The 21741-nt window shown below is 43.5% G+C and overlaps 1 protein-coding gene across 1 annotated transcript in view; it reads right to left on the reverse strand.

Moving 5' to 3' along the window:
• The window catches only part of STK32B (serine/threonine kinase 32B), a 281505-nt gene that overhangs the window by 42770 nt on the left and 216994 nt on the right, over positions 1-21741 (reverse strand). The window contains exons 8-9 of the mRNA XM_088463551.1: positions 19942-20058; positions 10950-11075 (exon numbers count right to left, since the gene is read on the reverse strand). Coding sequence (XP_088319677.1) covers positions 10950-11075; positions 19942-20058 — 243 coding nt within the window. The remainder of the gene's footprint in view (positions 1-10949; positions 11076-19941; positions 20059-21741) is intronic.

Consider the following 21741-nt stretch of genomic DNA (forward strand, 5'->3'; position numbering starts at 1 on the left):
TTGGTTGTTTAGTTTGCATTGTTGGGCTGCTCTGTTTAGAGGCCGTCCTTTCTAGCCACCGTACAATATTTTAAAATAAAATTAAATTCTATATATAGATAAATAACTGACCTTTTTTAAATTCCGTTTCTGTCTCCGTGTGTTTATCTTTAGATAAGTTTGTTTATGTATGATGATCACTCACCCAGGACACACCTCAGCCGTTACCAGGTTTATACATATCTACAGAATTTCTCTGAATTATTTGTACCACTGCTTATTTTCTAGAGGGTGCAATCCATGATGCATTGCAATTCTAACAGAGTTTGTTCTTAACACTTGCACACCCAGCACGTTTTTGTTTCATATTTCCCCTCTCTTATACCACTAAATGGGACCACTCTCTCCACTTGTTCATTAGGACTATAAATAGGGTGACCACCTCATCCCTTTAATACAGGTACTTATGAATTACACAGATTCTGTGGCTGGCTGACTTCAAGTATCCATTTAATTCGGTTTTAATCAGCCACAGAACCTGTGTAATTAATATGTGTCCCTTATTAAAGGGATGATCTAGCAACCCTAGTCATAATAGACATGGTAGGAGGTGAGCGGAGGGGGGAAGGAAGGTTGGGGGGGGGGCACACAGAATTACCGCAGCTGTAGGCGGTGCTGCGCATGTGCTGGTTTTACGGATGTAACGGAGCATGCGCAGCACGGATAACAGCTGCGGTAAGTTAGTGTAGAGAGGGATAACTATCTATTTCCTAAACAGCTGTCATCGCAAAAATGACAGCTTTTTGGAATAGATAGTTATGGAGAGGAGGAATGATGAATTCCTTCGGTAATTAGGTAGAACTACATGCCAGTTCTAAACCCAATTACCTCCATCATTGTTTTAGTTATGATGAATAGGCCCCCAAGTGTCTACATTATATATGGAGGAGTATAGGAGTGAAAACAATGTTCAAGACTTTATTGATGGAAATTGCATCTGAAGGCGACAATAGTCATGAGGCCATGAGGTGCTGGTGTTCCGACTATTTCTCCAGCACCTCAGGATCCACAACATGGCAGATGTTTCCTCACATCCCATACAGATGCAAGGGTTTGAACATCTCGACCGCAGAACACTGATAATTGAATATCCTGAGACAGTAGCAATCGCACTACAAGTGGCCCAGAGGGGTTAGAGCCCAGGTGCTTTACATGCCCTTTTCCAAATGGCACTCATCACGGTTGACAAGGAACAGATGACATTGGCCTTCTACAAGCTACTGATTTACTGACACTAATACCACATTATTATTATTACCATCATCATCAGCATCTGTGCACTATTCCTGGAAACAATGGCAAGTAGTTTGTCCACAGGACAACCCCCCCTGTACACCAAATGTGCCTTTGCTGTCCAAAGGCAACATTACAGCACAAAGCTTGTGTTTTAAGCAGTTGGGTGTTTTTGGTATAGCTCACTGGGCCAGGTACATAAGTATTCAAGAACTATTGGTATAATGACTAGGACACTTAGTAAAATTTGCTGAGGCTCTGTAAGTACAGTATAGTGTGTCATTGCTGATATAATGCACAAAGGCACAACTGGAAAATTGCAATGGACCACTACTGGTGTCGTACTTGGGCACTGGTAGTATAGATCAGGGAGAATAATACTGGGAAACAGTCTGCTCGATGAATACATATGGACCTCTAACAACATTCAGACGAGAGATGTAAAAGAATCCTGCACCTTAGATATAGTTTGTGATATATATATGGTATAAATGTGTGTTCTATAAAATAACAAGTAACAAGCACCCTGACCTTGGATGCTTGGTGAGCTGTATGCCCCATTCCACTCAAGCTCCACTCCAATGTCTGTATAACTGTGAGTAAAGAGGCCAATCCTGGGATCGGGGGGATCCCGAGATTTTGGCCTACAAATGGCTGGGATTAAATCCCAAAATTGGAAACTTCTAATCTCGGGATTCGGGATTGGCCATAAATGTTTTTTTTTTTTTTTTTAAATGTCGTGAAGCACTGAGCACCTTCAGCAGAGTGCTCTGATGCTGCCCGACTCCCCCTTCCCCCAGTTGTGCGCACTGCACAACGTAACGTGTGGACAGAGTTCACTGTACCAGCTGGTGCGCTCGTCCACCCAGCCCTCTACACGCCACCGCTACTACCAAGCCCCACCACCACTACTACCAAGCCCTGAAGCCCAGTAAGTCACTGTGTGGGCTGTGCCAGGGGGCATTTGTTTTAAAAACCAAGTTTTTTTCAATCCCGAATCCTGGGTTTGAAAAAATAGACCGGGATTGGCCTCCCTAACTGTGAGTACTGCTGTACTACCACATTGCTACCACAGTAAACCACTTCACTGGTTAATTATTGGGTTGTTTGTTGTGTTAGGGCATCTGTTGGTGTGTACATACACTCTGCCATACAACTGCTACTTGTACACACATATTTCAACATGTTATGGGACCAGGCATATGAATTATTGTTACACAGGCCCCAAGCTACTAGCATGTCAGCACACAGATGCCACCTTAGAGTCATGTAACTCAAAGGTGGCTGTCCAGCACAGAGTGTTTCCAGCGCATTGTGTCAGCACAGAAGCTAGTCAGTACACAGAAGCAGCACAAATATGTCTGTAAGAAGTGTGCACATAGAAGTTATACCCATAATGGGATTTATCAAGCTGAAAGGTGCAAAAAATTTCACCACATGAAAGTTTGCTATGGAAATTAAATCAAAGAGTGAAAGGTTGTGGAAGGTGACAGTGAATCCTGGTGACAGTCCAAGCATAGATTATGTAGAGCGAGCCATGGAGACAATTAGCTTGACGGTAGAACAACATGTACTCTAACATACATGGAAAGATGTCAGCAAATTACACGTGGACAAGACTGCAGGCAGCATACCAAATTGGGGGTCTCATGAGAAAAAATAATCTGAGATGTGTATTACACAACAAAAAAAAGTATGAGTGACTATATTGACAAAATAAAGTCAGTTTCAAAGCAACTATTGTCTGTATTGTCTTGAATGTAGATGATGAGGAGACTGATACGCCAATGCTGCAAAATGTAACTCCTAAGTTTGGCTTCTTGGTTGTGGCATTATAAGCAAACAAGAAGAAGTGCCATGTGAGTACTGCATTACAAACAAAGAGTGAAAAACTTAGAAAATTCAATATCAAGAGCTACATATGTCACAAGGTACAGTAGTTAACAAACTAATTGAGTGCAAGAAAAGGAATGTGAATGCTATGCAAAGTTAGAAATGCAATGGCAGAGATGAATTAGCCCTGAGTGTCACAGATATCCACAGAAAAGATTGTTCATATATTGATTCAGGTGCAACAAGGCACTTCAGCTGCAATGAGGAGTGGTTTACAATGTTAACCACATGTGACCCTATCAACATCCTCCCCAGTGTTCCAGCTATATGGATGTAACCTCTAAGACACCCAAAGACAGAGAGCCATGCAGAGAGCCCTGCAGGCACCACAAGTACCCTTTACCACCACCATTTACATAAGGAGTTATAGCACCACTAATCACCAGGATGAATGTCATTTTACCATCCGGGGCACTACAACGCACAGTAATACCCTTGCACTCCAGGCTGCACCATATAGTGAATATACCTGTGTCTCTGTGCTAGATAAATGCTAAATAAACCTAAGACCTGGTTAAGCTGTACCACATGTACACTAACCTCCACCAGCACCATTCCACTGCACAACACATGAAACATCCTATAAATTCTAAGTGGATTGTCTTCCTGCTGGATAAATACATTTAATTTAACACCTAATGTTCTTCACAGACACATTCTGCTGCATTATGCTAATAGGTTATGAACTGCGGCCGCGGTCCAGTAGGATCAAGCTAAATAGGTAGTGTTCTACCCTGCGCATGCTCAATAAGATTTTATTTATAGAGCATTGAATGTTTTATAGTGTGGATCTCAATTCACCATATTTCTTGGAGAAAGAATAGCATTCATTTCAGTCAACACGGCTTTTTTGATTTGTTTTCAAAATGAAATGCATTTTTACCTGTCACTCAGTTTTAACCGTTGAACTTTATGCAGAGTAAAAGAAATATTCATTTATTTCGGATACCATCCTAATAATGCAAGTACCCAAGGATCTTTCTCCGTTGCCTTTCTAAGCTCTGCTTTTAGCTTCAGATATTCTATTTATTATTATAAAGTCACACTGGACTGAACACTACCCGCAAGCACTTTCTTTTGATATTCAGCAAAGAAGAACCTGTCTGCATAACACCCTGCACTATAATAACTGAAGTGCACAGGAAAGGGTCCTAGACTGCACACCCTGAATATATATAATGGAAGGTGCTGCCTGTTGAGACTATTAATGTAGGCACAGAAAAAGACAGATCACAAGTGCACAACTCCAAATTACTGATTATATATAAATACATTATGCAATATCATTTTGCAATAAATAAATAAATAGAGGTTTTTAGCATAATCATGGCCAAGGTTGTGGGCCTACCCACCATATCCAGGTAACCTCTGTAAGGCGGGTCCTTAACATACTAGGGTTCAAATCCAGAGTGCAGGACACCCCCATTTGATTTGAACCCTAGTATGTTAGGGACCTACCCTAATATGTAGGGGGGAAGTGGTGCCACATGGTGACGAAGTATGAAAACTCAAATACAACAGTATTTGAAAAGAAAACAAATCAATTAATCTCAACACAAATACATTTAGTTTAATGTTAATGACACATATATTCTTTAAAAAAAAAGTTTGAAACATGTCATATTACGAAAATGTATTAGCCCTTTAGCAAAAACATCATATACACTCACAAGCAAAACAATGGCAGAAAAAGCTCCATCATTGGCCAGAATTAACAAATTTGCCAATGAACTGAATTCATAGCCATGTCCAATTATACAGTTGGAATAGATGCTGCCGCCGGTGTCATCCTTGATTCTGGCCTCTCCTTCACTCTTAACTTCTGAGGCTTCATCCAACCCAATGCATGATCTGCTGCTGTCGGCAGGCAGAAGGAAGTGAAGTGTAGAAGATTAACAATTATCCAAAATACGAACATTCTGGGATGTGAATTTTCCCTGTAAAATCTGTGATATCACTGCCAGAGGCTACAGCTGGCACGCAGTCATCAAATACTTAGACCCAGCCAACACACATCCCCAGCCAAGGTGTCTGCTCATTTCATGTGCCTCAGATAATGTGCACTATATTAAATAGAAAGGGACATCGTTCCCTTCTCAAAACTCTAATTCTAGGCCTAAAATGAATCAGTTTGTACAAGACATTCTGGCAGATCTCTGCAGCTAAATGTGGTAACATTTTATTCTACACAAGTTGAATACACGCTTATGCACAGGGTAGTGTATGTGCTTGATTTAAATACTGGGAAATTATAAAAATGTCACGCTAAGTTTAGACTCACAATGGAAGCCAAGCAAGGTGTCCTGTCATTTGTTAGAAGACAAAGAAAAGCTTTTAAGAGACACTAAACCTAACATATAAATTAGAAGAGTTGTTCTGCAACACAAGTATTTATGTACAATATTCTAATACCCGGGAAAGAGCTTGAGATATGTGACATTGTACATCCTCACGTTACTGTAAATACTTTGCTAGCATTTTGGTCTGGCTAGTGTAACTGTATAATCCCCATATTCAGGGGTTAAAGTGGGCAGGAATATTGACCTATCTGACAACTGGCACCCAGAGGCCAATGCTTCCATTGCCTCCAGGAGTTCGTATTGGAAACCCGCTCTTCTGCTAATCGCACATCAGACTGTAAAAATGCAGCTGTCCCTGTGATCGCTAACACTGTTACAGAAGTAGCAGTGATACTTACCACTGCCGATCCGTCTGACTGCGCATACGTGACCTAAATTCATGCATGGGCACAGCTGCAGGACACACAGTGCGGTGGTGGTGGTGTAGGGATCCCATCGGATACCTCTTCACAAACTCAGATCTCCTTCTCATAGGAAGGAGCGGGGCTATTACTTTATTATGCCATTCCTTTTCCTTTATTTTTCTTCTTTGTTTCTTGCTCTGGGTCCTACTGGTTGTATTAGCTGTCACTAAGGCTTTCTTTTTTTTCCAGCTGGTGGATACCTCGTGTGCCGACAGGCGTCCTTGGTCCCCATGGTTAGCGGGACTCAGCCGGCGCATCAACGCCATCACCAGCGGTCTTCCGGGCTGTCTGGACTATATATATATATAATCTCTCAATATGGAGCAGACAGATAGCAGGTGGAGGCGAAGGGTGAACAGTGCCGGCTGTAATGTGGACAGGTGCTAGAGACAGGATGTTCAGCAGCACCGATCCGCCCTCTCCAATGCTGGTGACAGGGGCTGCCCGACTGCCACGGATGCTGATCTTCCTCCTACCAGGTGATTGGTAGCTATGGGCAACATCTCCACTTCTAAAAACCTGCACTTTAGTAAATATACCCACACTTGCCTACTTTTACAATTGCTGCGATTGGCGCATGTTTAAATAGGGGCGTGGCCACATAACAATTCTTGAGGAAACGTGTCATTAAGCCCCGCCCCCAACTCAGAGACCCGCCGATCGCCTTGGAAATTCTCCTCTTGCTGCCCACTTCACTAGGAAGTGGGCAGGAATGTGGGAGAAGTGCCTACTCTACCAGGGGTGTGTGTGTGGGGGGGGGTTACCCAAAAAATTGTGAGCCTCCTGCGACTGTATTTTATGTGGATCTGTTTGTTTTTTTTTCCAATGTATTTTATGTGGATCTGGCAGTGATTGGCATGAGGATGGTGACAAAAGTAGGTGGACACTGCCGGCCAGTGTCCGCCTACTTAACATTCAGTTGGGGGGAAAGAACGATAGAATGATAGTTGGTGAAAGCACACAGCGGACAGCTTACATTCTGACTTATTTAATGGATTTTATGTGGATCTGGCTATTTCAATAATAATATTGATCCTGCTTTTCTTTTCTTATACATTTAGAATTGATTTAGAATTGATGTGGCTTTCACTATATATTTAGTATAGATATTCTTTTTTCCGTGGGTGTGTGAATTTACAGTACAGCAATTACCCTATTAGTATAGAGTGAACACAACACAATAGTGTTCCATCCTGGTGATAGCTAATTGAATACTTGAGCGAGTTCTAGCAAACTGCACATGTGCTGTAGTGAACAATACACATCTGTGTGACTCTGAGTCTGACAGATCTCAGCCATCAACTGGGCGGCACGTGGGCAATAGGCATGGTAGAGAACCATCTCATGGGAGTGTCATGGGCGTCATACCATATTTTAAGTCGTGCGAATGCCTAGAGGACACCTATTTCGGAAGGATGTCTTGCGCCAGCAATGGTAGGTGTAAATGCTGATACTAGGGATGGCTGCTGCACTAGCTGATGGAAAAAAGTGGGGAGGTGTGATGTGTACACATTAAGACGTGCGTATAATGGCAGTAGCATTTCAATTGCACTACATCCACGGGTTCCAGACTATAGATAGACAGTAATTAGTTAGACAATGTCTAGATAGACACCAGATGTTAGACAGTTAATAGTTAGACCAGGATAAAAGTTCGACACAGACAAAAGTCAGACACACTAAAGTTAGACATGTATAGAGTTCGACAGGTACAAAAGGTCAACAGGGTCAAACGTTTGACACAAAAATGGTCGACACATTTTTTTTTTACATTTTTTTTAGGATTAGGTTTAGTGTGAGGTTTAGTGTGAGGGTTAGGCACTTACAGGAAGGTTAGGGTTACACACTTACCCCCACAGTTAGGGTTAGGCACTTACCCAGATGGTTAGGGACCATGGCGAGGGTTAGGGTGAAGATTAGGGCTAAAAAACAAAAACAAAAATTGTTGACACATTTTTTTTCTTCTTTTGTAAAGATTAGCGTTAGGTTTAGGGTAAGGGTTAGGCACTTACTGGACGGTTAGGGTTAGGCTCTTACCCCCACGGTTAGGGTTAGGCACTTATCCAGACGGTTAGGGTTAGGCACCAAGGGGATGGTTATGGTTAGATTGAAGATTAGGGCTAAAAAAAATTTGTTGACCATTTTTTGTGTCGACCATTTTCATGTCTAACTTTTGACCCTGTCGACCTTTTGTACCTGTCGAACTTTTTACATGTTTAACTTTTGTCTGTGTCGAACTTTTATTCTTGTCTATTAACTGTCTAACATCTGGTGTCTTTCTAGAGATTCTCTAACTAATTACTGTCTTTCTCTTATACCACATCCACATCCACTTTGTGAGTGCGGCGGCATCAGGACTTGTGTGCGAGTCGTGATCACGCCCACTATCTCCATCCCACTTGTGTAAGATCACTTGGTTTTAATATACTCTTTTAATGTTTCTTTGCACATATACACAATAGGTGAAAGGGTTTAATATTATAATTTACATACTTATGAGCCTCATTTATCAACAAGTGATATTCTGCCACCAATCAGCTCCTAACTGTTATTTTTCAAACACATGAGTTAGGAGCTGATCGGTTGGAGCACCATTTAGGATTAGTAAAGAGTGATAACAAGTATATCATTCATTGATAAATGAGGCCCTATGTTTTTTATTTTTTTATTTAATGCATAAATGCCTTTGGGAAAAGGAAGAAGCTCATGGATCTAGAAGGGCCCAGAAAATGTAAACAAGAAGAATTAATTACATGTTCTTTGTCATTGTATTTAACAGTGCCATAGCGCATCACATCGGTTTGAAGTGTATGACAGGCTACAGGTTTAGCAATAAGTGTTTGTAGCACCATACAGGGAAAATGACAACATGCACAAACAATACAATATAAACTGTCTGAAAGAGATAGTACAAGGAGAAAAGTCAAACAGTGAGCTCTTAAGACAACTAAGTGACAGTTATTAACAGTAGCACACAATGGGTTGGGAATGCCAGCGCTCGGGAACCTGGCGGTCAGAATCCTGATGCCGGCATCCCTACAGGTTAGGATACCGACACCTGTCATCATCATCTTAACCCTCCCTCCCCGCTACCTAAAGCTAACCCTCCTCACCTAGTGCCTAAACCTAACCTCACCCCTAGTGCCTAACCCTCCCCCTTTAGTGACCAACCCTGACCCTCCCTCTAGGCCTAACCCTAAACCCTAACCCTCCCCCTAATTCCAGTGTTTACCGTTGGGCTGCCGGCAGTCGGGATGCCAGAGCTGTAATTCTGACAGTTGTCGGGATTCCGGCGCCACCATTCTGTGCACGGCATCGCGACTGGTGAGATTATAACTACATCCCGTACACAATGACCTAGCACCATATGGGCAGACAGAAAGAAATGTCCAATGAAAGGCTGAGAGTCGCAGACTGTGAGTAAGAGCGCACTGGAGACAAAGACAGTGCAGAGAGAGAACCTTAGGGTGGAGGGCCCTGCTCATGAGTCTAGAAGACTGTAAGCTCATCATCATATAGAATAATATGTCTACCACAGACATATGGAATACAAAATCCATATGCTCACTACTTACAGCCTCATGTACTCTACACTGATCCCTGTACCCAGTATAACAGTCATAGGCTCGCTACTGAGATTATGCAGTGTGGCCAGAATAACAGTCTCATATCCACCACAGTCCACTGAGGGCTATATCTACCCTGTGCCCCTGATAACCTCTTCATGTCCATGACATACATCCTTGGGCCCAGATTTAAAGCATTATACTAACCACAGTACTATGATCACCGTTATTCCAACACAATAGCCATATGTCTCTACTAACGTTACATGACCATCTCATACTGGCACGTGCCCAGATTAACAACCTCATGCCCACTACTGTACCTTGGCCACTATTGTACCGCTGTTCCCAGCATAAAAATAAAGTCATAACCATCACAATGGCATGACCACGCATTCAACATTATTCCCACCAAAGGGTCATGCCCATGATCACATCTGTGCCCAGCTTTAGTCTGGTTGCCACATTGCCACTATGTACAGCCCTTTATTCAGTATTTCAGACTCATAAATAGGCCTCAGTCTGTATAGTCTTAGCTCAACTCCCTCTTTGCACTTCTAGAAGTCTGCTCTGCCCTTGTTGAAGTGTCAGTCAGTATATCACCAGCGACAAAGTCTCCTTGTAAGTCCTTTTTTGTTATATCTGAACAAATAACACTGTTTTTAATCAATCATTTGCCAACTCATGGTGTTGTTTTATGTTTCTGTACGCATTTTCCCTTCTGTTCCAGTGACAAAGATCCGGTTCCACCCTTAGGTTTGAGCAGCCTTGAAACACTAGATTTACAGACTCTAACAGTCAGAGATGCCATGAACAGTCATTGATGTGGGTTCTCTGTCTAGCCCCCACATTTAAAACCACAAAATACAAGAACCTACTTTGTCCCACCTAATTTGCCCAATACTGCAGAATGAGTTCACTCCTTATGCTATTTCTTTGCAGGACAAATTTGTTTTTTATCTTTTTCTTCAAGTCAGTTAACTGCACAAACAACGTTTCATCCACTAGCAATTCCCCTACTGTATATCATGGGGAGTAGGCTTTCGTTTTAATGTTCTACCAAACATCCAGTGTAAGGTTAGAATTTTACGGTTGTCAACTATAATTATTTTACAGTATTTTTTATTTTTAAGTACAATTTCTATTCATTTGACTCCAATATTTATATAACATTTTAGCGACAGACAACTTAAAACCAGTAGTTTCAACTCTAATTATTAAATGTTTTTTTTTTCGAATATTTTTAGTTTGTTAATTTGAGTTCATTTTTTCCAATTGTTGGTGTGCTCTTTACAGTTTAACACACTAAGAAAATTAATAGGATTATTTAAAAAAAAGAAAAAAAAAATACTGGTAAAATGAGACAAATTTTGCTCTGCTAAAGGACTATTCATTGTAATGCACATGTACAGGTACTGTAAACAAAATAAAATTGAATTTAAATTTAAACTCACATTAGGGACAAAGCTGGGAGTTACTGATTTCTCCAGAACTGCGTCCCAGTTTATGTCAGCGAGGTAAGGAGAAGTCTGAATGTCAGATAAAGATGAAAATCGGCACTCTGGGTCCTTGGTGAGGAGCTGCAATAAAATAAGATTTATTATCTAACACATTGATGTATACTGTATATCATAAATATATAATTTGCTTAGTCCCTTAGTCAGGGACGCTCTTTGAATTTGAATATCTTGATGACTAATTAAGATATTAATGTAATTCTTTTGCAACGGATTTCAATCAGCAATAAATTACAGAATTTGGAATAAAACTGTATAAAATGTGATGAAAATAATAATAAAAAAAAACCCATAATAAATGCTTTGATATAGCTAACCTTAAAATGTAAAAAAAACCTACCAGAACACAGAGCCGGCACAGTGACCCGGGAAAGCAGGATAGGGGTGACCGCCATCGGCTGCTGTTCTACACATTAAATTAGACTGATACTTCTACACTGCCTTAGCAGTCTACAACTGCAGTGTGATAATCTACTGGATCACACACAATTGTGTTAAAGTGTGTGCCAGATCTGTAGCTGGTTTCTGTAACACAGATTGTTGAAAAGCATGAGTGAATTACACAGGGTTTACTGGTTATTGTAGAATGATACTGCAGGCAGATACTGTATACACTATTTGTACCTACACAGAGAGAGGGATGAATAAGTCAATTGATTTGACCTTTTGCGGATAACAGAGATGAATCAGTTCTGAGAGCAGCAGAATGAATGGCAGTGTAGACTGATCCCAGCTGCACAAAGATCAGCATCTTTGTAACTGAAAAAATAGTTACTCTATGTGTAGTTGCATGACAGATTCATTCTGGTAACCAGTGGGATTCAGAGTATATAACGCTAGCAGATAGAGGTGCGTTTTCAGGTGTAGAGGGTTTGGAGAGATAACACCAAAAAATTGAGGTTGATATTGACCTGGATAATAATACACCCCCACTACCTAAAGCTGCATTCTAGCTTAGGGCCCACATTCTAAGGACTGGGGTGTCCGTTTTTTTAACTGACAATATAAACTACATACAGGTTACAGTACATATCACTTCACATTCTGTTTTTATAATTATTTTTTAATTTATGTAATAAAGGTTACATTTTAGGAGATACTGCTTATTTGAGTGCCCCACTTTAGAATATTACCCCAATTTTTCTTACGAATGAAGGCAGCAGTGAGCTATGGACTGAGAGTTAGATAGTGGAAGGAGCAGGGTCCCCTCAACTGCACAGAATTGTACTGAATGATGTTCATGCATAGAATTTGTTTAAGCAGTAATAGAGTTATAAGCAATAAAAAGGTATAGAAGTATGTAGGGTAACGTATAATGCAGTTAAGAAGTTAGGGTATTGTTAATTGAAACTATTAATAACACTACTGTATACCCAGTAAATAAAATAATGTTCTTTTGGTTTATGTTTATCTGGTAATCCATGATCTGTTTCATTTTATGTTTCACATGGAAACTTTCCTACATTTTTAAAAATGTTTTCCATATTGTCGCAATAGCTTTAGCAATAACATTTGGACGAGTTGCTTTGTGGAGGGAAGTGTCAACTATATTTAGTGTCTGCTGGTTAATCTGGAAACATTTTCTGTTGGCTTCATAAAAGTGTGTTTCCAAGTAGCAGCTAAAAAAAAATCTAAGGTATTCTCAAGGACGCACTTCAGAGAAAAATGCCATATAAAATGACAGCATTAAAAGAACAGTGATGATATACCAGCTTGTAATTTTTGCTTCCAGTCCTTATTCAACAGACTTGGTTGTTGGCCCTGATATAAACCGATGTGATGGTTTCAGTTAAAGTAAATCCCCATGTGAACTTTAAAGAAAATATGATTTTAGAAATGTCGTGCAATACCCTCATCTTGCTTTGCAAAGCATGTCAGCCACACCAAATGTAACCTCTAATTAAATATGTATCATACCTGAGTGCATTTCTTTATATGTCATAATTGATTTAGGATTAGTTATGTACAGCAAGGTCGGTGGGGCATGCAGCGAGGAACTTGACTGCTGTCATACTTGCTCCCCCTTGCAAAGGATTGTTTAACGGTCAACTGTTTTTTAGAGTGCTACTAGTAGTCTTCCTGGTTGCCTTCTGAGATGAAAATCCACTCCCAGCAGCAGCAGCCATAGTGCTCAAGGATTCTTCTGGGGCAAGGACTGATGTGTGTGAAAGAGTAAAATATTTTTTGTAAATGCCTCCCCTCCTCCCTCATAAATTTGCTTCGGAATAAAAAAATTCAAATAAATTTACGAATAATCAAATCTTCCTTTCCCTGCCTTTAACTACATACATACTCCAACTCCTTCAGGCCTCTTGAATAATAAAAACATTTGCTTCCTGATGTGCCATGTTGGAAGTTGAACTGCCACTGCTGCTGCAATCTTTGACATGCAGTTACTGAATGCCAAAAATGTCCAGAAATGTTTATGGCCACAGACAGCATCTCCTGCATGCCCCTTTAATTTTCAAAAATATTCTGAACCACCAAGTTGATTTTGTGGGCAAAACATGGTATATATTGTTCACCCATGCTCTCCCCTCCTCCCTCATAAATTTGCTTCGGAATCAAAAAATGCAAATCAACCCCTCCTGTCCCTGCTTTCAGCTACATACATACTCCAGCTGCCTCAAGCCTCTTGATTAATGAAAACATATGTTTCCTTATGTGCCATGTTGGAATTTGAACTGCCACGTGTTTGTGCCGCCCAATGCTGCCGCTTAGCTTAATCAGCCAGCTAGCTGGGTGCAAATTTTGGGCCTACACCAGATGAAAACAATATTATGAGCTGTGAGGTGGTCAAAATTGACTGGAAACAAGTGGAAATGAATGTTATTGAGGTCAATACTGTAAGAACAAAAAAAAATAAAAATTTAATTTTAGCTGTTTTTATACATTTAAAAAAATAAAAAATACAGATCCAAAACCAAAAACACGCAAGGGGTAGTTTTAGCAAAACCAAATCCAGAACCAAAACACAAGGAGATACAGATCCAAAACCAAAACACAGGGGTCGGCGCACATCCCTACTTTTTTTTCTTGTAACTAGTAGGGATGAGCGGGTTCGGTTCTCAGGGAACCGAACCCACCAGAATTTCGGGGATCCGGGGTGATCCGAGCAAAGCTCAGATCTCCCTGCCTGCCCTGGATCCCTCTCCCGAGGCAAAACTCTCGCGATCTGCTGTCAGATCCCGAGGTTTTGCCTCGAGCGGCCATCTTTGAAAATCCCTTTGCCTTCAATGGGCAAAGCGCTGATTGGCTGACAGAGCCGTCTGTCACACCTCTCAGCCAATCAGCATTAAGCCCATTGAATGCAGCGAAAAAACAACTAAAAGAAGATGGCACTGGTTCCCGTGGCTGGTTCCCCCCACTGCCGACACACCTGCTGCTGGCACCCCCTGCTGCCTACACACCAGCTGCCGGCATCCCCGCACTGCCGACACCGCCGGTACCCTTCACTGAGGACACTGCCAGCACCGCAACACTGCCATTCCATGTTCTGAGGACACCGTCAGAAACCCCTATACTGCCAACACAGCCAGCAAACTTGCAATGAAGACACCGCTGGCACCCCCGCACTGCCGACACCCGACACCACCGATACCCTTCACTGAGCACACTACCAGCACTGCAGCACTGCCATTCCATGTACTGAGGACACCATCAGCAACCCACGCACTGCCGACACAGCCAGCAATCCTGCACTAAAGACACCGCTGGCACTGCCGACATCGCCGGTACTCTTCACTGAGGACACTGCCAGCACTGCAACACTGCCATTCCATGTGCTGAGGAAACCGTCAGCAACCCCTGCACTGCAGACACTGCCAGCAAACCTGCACCGAAGACAGCACTGACACCCTCGCTCTGCTGACACCTCCGATACCCTGCATTGAGGACACTGCCAGCACCGCAGCACTGCCATTCCATGTACTGAGGACACCGTCAGCAACCCCGCTCTGCCGACACTGCTGTCACAGTAAGTGCACTATTGGTGTAAACAACACACACTGTATAACACACTGTATCCATGTAGGAAATTGGAAGCTGAACTGCTACATGTTAGTGCTGCCCACTGTGTCGCTTAGCTTAGTCAGCCAGCTAGCTAGATGCAACCTTTTGGCCTTACCTAGATGAAAAAATAATATTGTGCGGTGGTCAAAATTGATTAGAAATGACTGTAAATAAATGTTATTGAGGTTAATAATACTGTAGGAACAAAAACAGGCCCATTTTATGCGATTTTAGCTGTTTTTATGATATTTTAAGAAAAAATCCCAAACCAAAACCGAAAAACAAAACACCAAGGAAAAAAATCCAAAACCAGATTCAGATCCAAAACCAGGGGAGATCCAGATCCAAAACCAAAACTAAAACCAAATACGAGGGTCGGCGCACATCTCTAATAACTAGTGGGAATCACAAAGTGCACAAACTACATTATTGTTTCACCTGAAGGAGGAGCCTTCTGCAACATTGTGCACTTTGAGTTTCCCACTTGCTGCATGTGTTTGAAATAACCATCATCTCTCCTGAGAGACCACAGGGAACTTAAACCATATACAGTACATTATAAGATTTGCCTCTAGTCACAGCCAAATTATTATGGGGCTCATCTAGAGACAGGAGCATACAGAACATACAAAGGCAGCATAAATGTAGAAAAGTGTAGTTACTTTTATATATGCTTCGGTTTGGGTTGCTAGATGCTGTCACCGCTCTGTTCTTCAGGCATACTCTGTACTGACGTTTGGTCAATGTACTAACATAGGGGAAAATGGTGGTGGCAGAGGGAGGGAGAGTGCAAGATATATGTGGCAAAGGGAGGAAGCCAGCAGCACATGTGTGACATGAGGAGAGTGGGGAGGGCATATATGACTATGTGAGGGAGGCTGCGAGATCATATGTGACAAAAGAAGGTAAGAGGTGGTCATATTTGAGAAGGGGAGAGACGCTTTTGTTCATTTGTGACAAGGGTAAAGTGGTGGGCATGTGTGTCATGGGAATAGTGTGGGGTGGAGGTCCAGTTTTCATTTGCTGAGCTCTTCGGGGAAGCTCTGGGTTTTAATAAATTAGTATTGAGAATTACAGAGCACTTGTGGATTGTTGTGCCCTAAGAGACAGGTTCTTACTACAAGGAAATTGTCCTGAACAGCAGGTGACTGTATTTTGTTGTGGTTGCTTTTCTATACTGAAACTTTATATTTATTCTTGCAGTCTCTTGGCTCATCTGGGGATTACCTCTTGGCTGGATTTTCTTCGATACCAGCTGCTTTAAATAACAGTCCTTAAGGCTAGTATCTTGCCGGTTATAGCATTTACACACTATTGTTCCCATGCTCCAATGTACTTGCATACCCTACACTCTGATCTCAGCTTCTGATCTCAACTCTGCTTTGTCTGCTGTCTGCAATGACCACTTCCTTGTGACTCCTACTGTGCCTTATCTGCTGCCTGGACTGACCTCTTCCTTGTGACCCCTACTCTGCCTAGTCTGCTGCCTGAACAGATCCTTTCCTGGTGACCCCTACCCTGCTGCCTGGACTGACCTCTTCCTTGTGACTCCTACTGTGCCTTAACTGCTGCCTGCAATGACCACTTCCTTGTGACCCCTACTGTGCCTTATCTGCTGCCTAGACTGACCTCTTCCTTTTGACCCCTACTCTGCCTAGTCTGCTGCCTGAACTGACTCCTTCCTTTATGTCTCCTACTATGCCTAGTCTGCTGTCAGGATTGACCTCTTGCTCATCACCCTTACCAACCTCTATTTATTCATGTACATGATTTGAATTGGGCCTCTACTCTACTGTACTTTTTATATAGCTTGGCTGGCACCTTATCACTTTTCACTCTGTCTCCTAACACTGCTTAGTAAATAGACCTCTAAGTCCTTAAGTCAACTAAGTACTAGCAAACACATTGGCTCAATGTAGTAGACTACAGGCTAGTTTTTTGTCAAAGTAGCCCCTAGATTTAAAGTAAAGGCAAAAAAGACTGCCCTTGTATATAACTACCACTATCTCACATCCGTAATACCTTGCAAACCTGCGTATACATCGGTAACATTGAGTAACATCGGCACCTTACGCAGAATTACAGCAGAATTACCGCCCACTACCGCTATCTCACATCTGTAATACCTTATAGTTCTGCGTACACATCAGTAACATCGAGTAACATTGTCCCCTCACGGAGAATTACAGCAGGTCTGACCTTACTCAGAAATTGCTAGTACTCAAGCTGCGCATGCTGTCGCAGTGGCTAATTTATGCACGTCCAAGCAACGGCGTTTAAACGGACAGGCACGCCTGCGTTTCTCCAACCACTCCCACGTCACCACCCCCAAACGCTGACCTCCTGTCACTCACTCTGCGATGGCTCTCTTTCTGCGTGAGTGATCGCAGAGTGAACGAAATGCTAACTCGCGCACGCGCACATATCAACAACAATAATAACTAGGGATGTGTGCCAACTCCCGTGTTTTGGTTTTGGATCTGGATCTCCCCTGGTTTTGCCAAAACCTCACCTCCTTCTTTTGTTTTCGGGTTTTGGTTTTGGATCTGGATTTTTTCTTAAAAAATAAAAAAAACAGCTAAAATCACATAAAATGGGCCTTTTTTTGTTCCTACAGTATTAATAACCTCAATAACATTTATTTCCAATCAATTTTGACCACCTCACAATATTATATTTTTCATCTAGTTAAGGTCAAAAGGTTGCATCAAGCTAGCTGGCCTACTAAGCTAAGTGACAGTGGGCAGCACTAACATGTGGCAGTTCAGCTTCCAATTTCCAATACGGATACAGGGCCTGATTCAGAGCCGCTCGCGAGCTCACAGCTTGCCCGGTTTTGTAGGCGGGTGGGGGGGGGGGTGGTTGGCCAAATTAACGGAACGCCTGGCGTTTGAGGGAGGACCTGCTGACATCACAACTGATGTCAGTAGTGGACTTCCTGCTCTATTAGAGCAGGAAGTCCTCTCGGCCTTGCAGCAGCCGAGACCCTACCACAGGGTCTCGTCGCAAGGATGATGGTCGCGATTATTGCGACGGGCTCCTTACCGCTCGGACAAGCTGTGGGTGGGTTCCCACAGCTTTGCGAGCAGCAGGAGACAAAAAAATAAAAAAACGCCTACATTACCTGCGAGTGGCCGACCCTTAGTGTCTTCAGTACATGTGTAGGGTATTGGCGGTGTCAGCAGAGCGGTGTCTTCAGTGCAGGTTTGCTGGCTGTGTCGGCAGTGCAGGGTTGCTGACGGTGTCCTCAGTCCTCAGTACATGGAATGGCAGTACTGCAGTGCTGGCAGTGTCCTCAGTGAAGGGTATTGGCGGTGTCGGCAGTGCCAGTTGTGTCTTCAGTGCAGGTTTGCTGACTGTTTCGGCAGTGCAGGGTGCCGGCGGTGTCGGCAGAGCGGGGGTGCCAGTGGTGTCTTCAGTGCAGGTTTGCTGGCTGCGTCAGCAGTGCAGGGTTGCTGACGGTGTCCTCAGTACATGGAATGGAAGTGCTGCTGTGCTGGCAGTGTCCTCAGTGAAGGGTACCGGCGATGTCGGCAGTGCCAGTTGTGTCTTTAGTGCAGGTTTGCTGACTGTTTCGGCAGTGCAGGGTGCCGGCGGTGTCGGCAGAGCGGGGGTGCCAGTGGTGTCTTCAGTGCAGGTTTGCTGGCTGCATCAGCAGTGCACGGTTGCTGACGGTGTCCTCAGTACATGGAATGGCAGTGCTGCTGTGCTGGCAGTGTCCTCAGTGAAGGGTACCGGCGATGTCGGCAGTGCCAGTTGTGTCTTTAGTGCAGGTTTGCTGACTGTTTCGGCAGTGCAGAGTGCCGGCGGTGTCGGCAGAGCGGGGGTGCCAGCGGTGTCCTCAATGCATGTGTGCTGACTGTGTCGGCAGTGCAGGGGTGCTGGTGGTGTCCTCAGTGTGGGAGTGTCGGCAGTGTGGGGGTTGCTGACGGTGTCCTCAGCCAGTGGGGCAGCAGTGCAGGGGTGCCAGCGGTGTCGGCAGCAGTGGTGTCGGCAGCGGGGGATGCTGCCAGTGGGGGTGCTGGCGGTGTCAGGAGCGGGGGGTGCAGGCAGTGTCAGGCAGTGGGGGATGGTGGGCGCCATCTTCTTTTGCTTCCTGACTGTGTGCATAATGGGCTTAACGCTGATTGGCTGTGAGCCGTGACAGATGGCTCTCTCAGCCCATCAGTGTTAAGCCCGCTCAAAATACAAAACCTCGCGACCTGACAGCGGGATCACAAGATTTTGCCTTGGGTGAGGGATCCAGGGCAGGCAGGAAGATCTGAGCTTGGCTCGGATTGCCCCGGATCCCCAAAATTCGGGTGGGTTTGGATCTCTGATCCGGACCCGCTCATCTCTAATAATAACTGAAAACCACATAAACTGCTCGCAGAGGAGAAAAGGGTAGGAACATACTATAAATTATGCAAACAAAAAATAAATTGATGCAAATTCTTGTGTTTTGCTGCGCTATTCTCTCAGTGACCTCAGGGTCTCATTCAGACCCGCTCGCGAGCACAGGATGCTCGCAAGCGGGTCGATGGTACCCAAATGCACATGCGCACGATGGAGGCTACTCCATCGTGCGCATGCGCGAGACCCGGCAAGCGACGGGGAAGCCGTCGCTCGGGGTCTTGCACCAAAGGGGGCGTGCTGTCGATGGTGAGTGACAGCACGCCCCCTTTGGTGGACCCCCCATGGGAACGCCTACCGTCTGGGTCCGGCCCCACTGACATCACTAGTGATGTCAGTGGGAGTGATTTTGGCTCTGATAGAGCCAAAATCATTCCAGGGCTTGTGGCAGCAAGACCCTACCGCAGGGTCTCGTTGCAAGCCCGATGGTCGCGATTTTCTTGACCATCGCGACCATCATCATGGACGCTCGCATAAGATGTCGGTGGTTACAATTGAAAGTGTATTAAATATGCAAAAAGAATACCTTTTTAAGTAACGCCACCATGTTTTTGCACCACGTGGAAGAATAATGCACTCTTTCTATCTTGAACATGTTAAGAATGTCATCTATCGGAGTCGTTGAATGAATTTCATAAGGCCTCTAAGACAAGTGGGAACATAGTAAAGTGTTATCAGCAGAATTTAATACAATTTTCCTCAAATATTACATTCATCAATGAGAATAAAAAAACTAACATGTGAATGATTACTGGGCACATTTTGTTACTGCAGTGGTGGAGCTCTGCTCTAATGTTTCCTTATTTTCCAAATTATATAACAACCAGATAATGGCGTTAAGGTGCCAATGTGATAGGAGATTGTGCTTTGAACCAATGATGACGTCATGACTATGTTGCGCCCACCAAGTCTGGCATCGGGAGATGGCTGGACTCTCCATGGGGTCAGGGAGATCATCATTATTTCAGGGAGAGTCGGCAAGTATGGTTGTATGTAATAACAATGACATATTACACCACTAAACTAACTAGAGACCATAGTTCTATTGACTGTAGGTAGAAGGTTTTATCATACGTTGGTGAAAGAAGGACAATATATCGTTAAGTGGTACTTGTACAGTTAATACGGCTATAGTTAATTCTATAGGCCCCATAATTCCTGTAATTAAGAGGAATGAGATGATTGACTTCAGTCTATTATAGTTACAGTTGTCTTGGTACTTACTGTTTTGTTTTAAAACACTTAACAACGCTCTGTTCATGCTATAAAGCATATCATAAGGCTCACATATTATAAATTGTCTCTAATTCCTCGGGACAAGTTTGGAAGATGCGTTTACGGAGTTAATATGTTTAATATGTTTTCTACAGATTCTATATGAATATTTCAATTGTAATGACAGTATCATATTACCATGTCAATTCTGATGTCTCACATCAGTGTCCTTAGACACAAAGATGTTACTATAGTAGGGCACATTGGGATTATCCTTGTTACTTGTGGATGTTTTATTGGTGTACAGTGAATGCACATTCCCATAACAGGGACCTGGAAGGTGACGCCAGGTTTCCATTACCAGCTGGTAGACACAGTCCAAGGCAAGGAACCCTCCCCCATGTAAACGGGTCTTCTCCACCTCTTGGACCTAATTTAAATGCCCCACCAGTGTGCCTAGCTCTTGCCACCAGAAAATGGCAAATGTTACACCACTGCAACCACTGTATTTTTGAAGGACAAACTACAGGAGCTTTCCCAATGTCACAAAATGTAATTTGCCCTGCAGACTAGTGGCGTAAATAGGGGGGTGTCGAGCGGGGCAGACCTGGCAGGGATCTGTGTATATGTGACGGCATCGCCGCTTGCCACCATTCAGGTCAAAGCAGTCCACGGCACTACACAGTTAAACAAACAACGCCGCCGGTGCAGTGTGTTTCTTTTAGCAGCCAAGAGTCAGACAAATTTTTATTGGCTGCTGCACCAAGGGCCGGTGCCAGGTTGGAGCTCACTCATGAGTTCTGCCTTGCAGCTCCTGCAGTGGTCACAATGTCTCTCCTATAGTGCTGAGCGGGAGGAGCGGAGGGTGGCGGGCGCAGGAGCGGGGATTCGGGTAAGTATAGTTTTGTGTTCTGTGTGTTTTATACGTAAGGGGCACTACTCAGGGCACTGTATAAGGGGCACTACTGGGGGCACTGCATAAGGGACACTACTGGGGGCACTGCATAAGGGACACTACTGGGGGCACTGTATAAGGGGCACTACTGGGGGCACTGCATAAGGGGCACTACTACTGGGGGCATTGCATAAGGGGCACTACTAATCGGGCATT

The sequence above is a fragment of the Taudactylus pleione genome, unplaced genomic scaffold, assembly GCF_031769625.1.
Source record: "Taudactylus pleione unplaced genomic scaffold, aTauple2 ptg001408l, whole genome shotgun sequence".
NCBI lineage: Eukaryota > Metazoa > Chordata > Amphibia > Anura > Myobatrachidae > Taudactylus > Taudactylus pleione.